Genomic DNA, 3,374 nt, shown 5'->3' on the forward strand with positions numbered 1-3,374 from the left:
ATCGAGTACGGCATCCATCCATTCATCCATCCATCCTTCCATCCATTTAACCCCTCCCTCTTCCCCCGACAGGACGAAGACCTCGCCATGATCTCTCTCGGCCCAGCAGTACTTAATCGAGTACGCCATCCATCCATCCATCCATCCATCCACCTTACCCTCCCTTCTCCCTCTCTCTCCATCCCAGGATGAGGACCTCGCCATGATCTCGGCCCAGCAGTACTTCATCGAGTACGGCACTGACGTAGAGCCGGCGCGCCTGCAGACGCTGCTCTCCTCGTACGTGCCTGACTCGTACCTGCAGAAAGGCAACGCCGTCAACTGGTGGATGAACAGCATCATCAACAAACTGCACTCCGACTACTTCAGAAACAAGCAGATTGAGCCCGTCAAGGTACACCGGGGGGATTGATTTTATTTGTCTTTTGATTTCTCTGGGGGTTTTTTGTTGTTGTTTTGTTTTTGTTTTTAATTCCTCCTTTTGTTGTATTTTTTTTACTGCTGATTTAATTTTGGCCGTGGAAATTAGGAAAATTAAAGTAGGATTATCAAACTGGGGGGGAAGGGGGGTGGGGGTTTAAATGAGTTTATCTAGGAGGCTTTACCTCTCCATGGCTGTACAAGTGCCATAGTCAGTTAGTGTATTAAATGTTTAAGGCCACTGGCCTACATCACGTCATAGAAGACACTCATTTGTTAAAGTTTCCATAATGAAAAAAATATAGGTTGTGCACATATCTCTTATAGTGGGTCAAACGTTGCATATTTCTGTCAGGGAGGAATTAGCAAGTGCCATAAAACTCTTACTTAAACTAAATCGACTCTGCACTCTGGAAGGGAATTGGTTCAGCCCTGAAAAGGTAAACCAGAATGGTTAAACTTCAAATTGTGGGTGGTTGGCGGGTGCTCTGGTGTGATGTGCTCCTTTCCTATCAAACATCTGTCGTCTTTATCTCCCCTCCTTTTTTTGTGTATGTTACTCTCTTGTAGCACATAAAATCTATTCTTTGGAACTTATATGACCCTATTGTGTTGCAAGTGCCATAAAACTCTTACTAAAACTAAAACAAAACTAAAACTTCAAATTTTGCCCCCACCCTCCCACCAGGTGAAAGAGGACATAGTGAGCTACGCCAAGTACAAGTGGCCGCTGCTGTTCTCGCGCTTCTACGAGGCTTACAAGTTCTCTGGGCCCAGCCTGCCCAAGAACGACGTTATTATCGCGGTGAACTGGACGGGCGTGTACGTCGTTGACGACCAGGAGGCTGTGCTGCTGGAGTTGTCCTTCCCTGAGATCACGGCCGTCTCCAGTTCGAGGTGAGGGATTTGAGGAAATTGGAAACTTTTTTGTTTTGTTTCATTTTTTGTGTGTGCTCTTTTACAGAAGTAGAGGCTCAGTTGTTTTTGTTGGGTTTTTTTTGCTTTTGGTTCATTTACAGAAGCAGAAGCTTCCCAAATGGGGGATAGTAACATGTTCTTATGCACAGTAGAATTGTAAATGGGCTGATTTATCACTGTCATGCTCATACTGTGCCGGAACAACATGGGGGAACTGCTGCTTCTTCTTTCCTCATCCTTACTATGGTCATTTTTACTCTTCTTCATTTGTGTGTCTGTCACACTCTTGTGACCCGCTATTTCCGGGGTGCCTTGATAGTCGAAGCAGACTTTGTGCTGTTGAGGCCCTTACTAAAACTAAAACGAAGCAAAGGCTCAGTTGTGTTGCTAGTGCCGTAACGCTCGTGCTGAAACGAAATTCCCCCATGGATTTTAATCCAACACTTTGTTTGTAATCTTGTGTCTTCAGAACGGGCAAAATGCACGGTCAGAGCTTCACGCTAGCCACGGTGAAGGGAGATGAGTACACGTTCACTTCGCCCAACGCCGAGGATATCCGTGACCTTGTGGTGACCTTCCTGGAGGGTCTGAAGAAGCGGTCAAAGTTCGTCATTGCCATACAGAATTACGAGAACCTATGTGAGTGGTATAGAGCAACGTTCTTCTACGTACTGGTCCATTTTGGGAACCGGTCGATCCTGAACCAACAAATTGCTACCTCAAAATTACAAAGTTCTAACTGACATTTTTGGCTGTTTTGAGTTACTAAGACCATGAGGACAGAAACCAAATGTTCTATCTGCTCTATGAAAATTGTAAGATTTTTCAGAGTCGTTATCAAGATATTCAAAGAATTGCTTTCGAAAAAACTTGACGTGATGTGAAACTCAAAACTAGGTACTGAGCAAATAGAACTTTGTAATTCTGAGGTAGTGAAATGTTATTGTGTCGATGAGCTTATCTTTATTTAATTTTGATTAAAAAAACCCAACGAATGTAAATGTTATGGTTTTCAGGGGAGCTGTCGATCATGAAATGACTGTTATTGTGGTGGTTAGTTTCTCTAGACTCAATCAAGAAACCCCAGCGATTGTTCCATTTTAGTTCTCAGGCGACACATCAATTTTGAGCCTGAAGATTGTTACTCTTTTCTCAAACGAAAAACCTCCAACTATTGTTTTTTCTCCCAGCGGACCCGTCGATCCTGAGCCTGAAGAAGGGCGACCTGATCATCCTTGACCTTGACAACGGTGAGACGGTCATGAACTCTGGCTGGTGCGCGGGTCAACACGTCAACACCCAGAAGAAGGGATCCTTCCCTGCCGAGTGCGTCTATGTCCTGCCCACCATCACACGGCCCCCGCCAGAGATATTGGTGAGAAAACAGAAGACGTAATCCTTGATATTTTCCTCCCCTATCAATGCAATTAGGCTACTTAACACTTTGCCTTCACTTGGCGCAATAATGCGACGGTGAAAATTATCTGTTCTGGTCACCTGCGAGAAGTCCGTTGCAGTCACTTTCCTGGCTGGGTGACGAGACGGGGTATTTTGTACTGCTGGCTGAGTGACTGCAAAGTGTTAAACTCATTATCTCCAAGGAGGGTAAACCTACTATGCTGGGGCCCTCTTTTGGTATGAAATCTAAGAGGGATATTTACGTCACTTAATTGGGCGTTAAATCAAAACAACGAACCTATTTTGATAGTTTTTCATTCAATGATTAAACCCCGGGTAAAAGAGCCCTGATTTCAGCAAATTTCGAAAAGCAATTTGACGTCGAAGTTGTCATAAAGGAATGTGCCCGAGCCGCTGCCAGCAGTTGGCCGGCACAAAGGTTCTGACAGTGGGCTTGCTGGGAGCTGCTTGCCGGAGATAAGGAGGGAAAGCAACCACCAACACTGCCGTCTTAGGAAAAAAGGACGAATATCGGAAATTTGGTCAAATAGAGATATCGATACCATGTGAAGGAGTATGAAAAGCTGCATCTTTTGAACCAGTGGCCATTACATTTAGAGATGTTCAAATACTTTATA

The 3,374-nt window shown here is 44.5% G+C and overlaps 1 protein-coding gene across 1 annotated transcript in view; it reads left to right on the forward strand.

Annotated features, from left to right (window-relative positions):
- Positions 1-3,374, forward strand: part of LOC101849950 (myosin-VIIa) — a gene marked incomplete at its 5' end in the record, with an annotated part of 68,986 nt that overhangs the window by 35,628 nt on the left and 29,984 nt on the right. The window contains 4 exon segments of the mRNA XM_035971667.1: positions 188-394; positions 1,109-1,317; positions 1,808-1,977; positions 2,529-2,713. Of these exon segments, the coding sequence (XP_035827560.1) occupies positions 188-394; positions 1,109-1,317; positions 1,808-1,977; positions 2,529-2,713 (771 nt within the window).

This window comes from Aplysia californica, unplaced genomic scaffold, assembly GCF_000002075.1.
Source record: "Aplysia californica isolate F4 #8 unplaced genomic scaffold, AplCal3.0 scaffold00479, whole genome shotgun sequence".
In the NCBI taxonomy this organism is placed as follows: Eukaryota; Metazoa; Mollusca; class Gastropoda; order Aplysiida; family Aplysiidae; genus Aplysia; species Aplysia californica.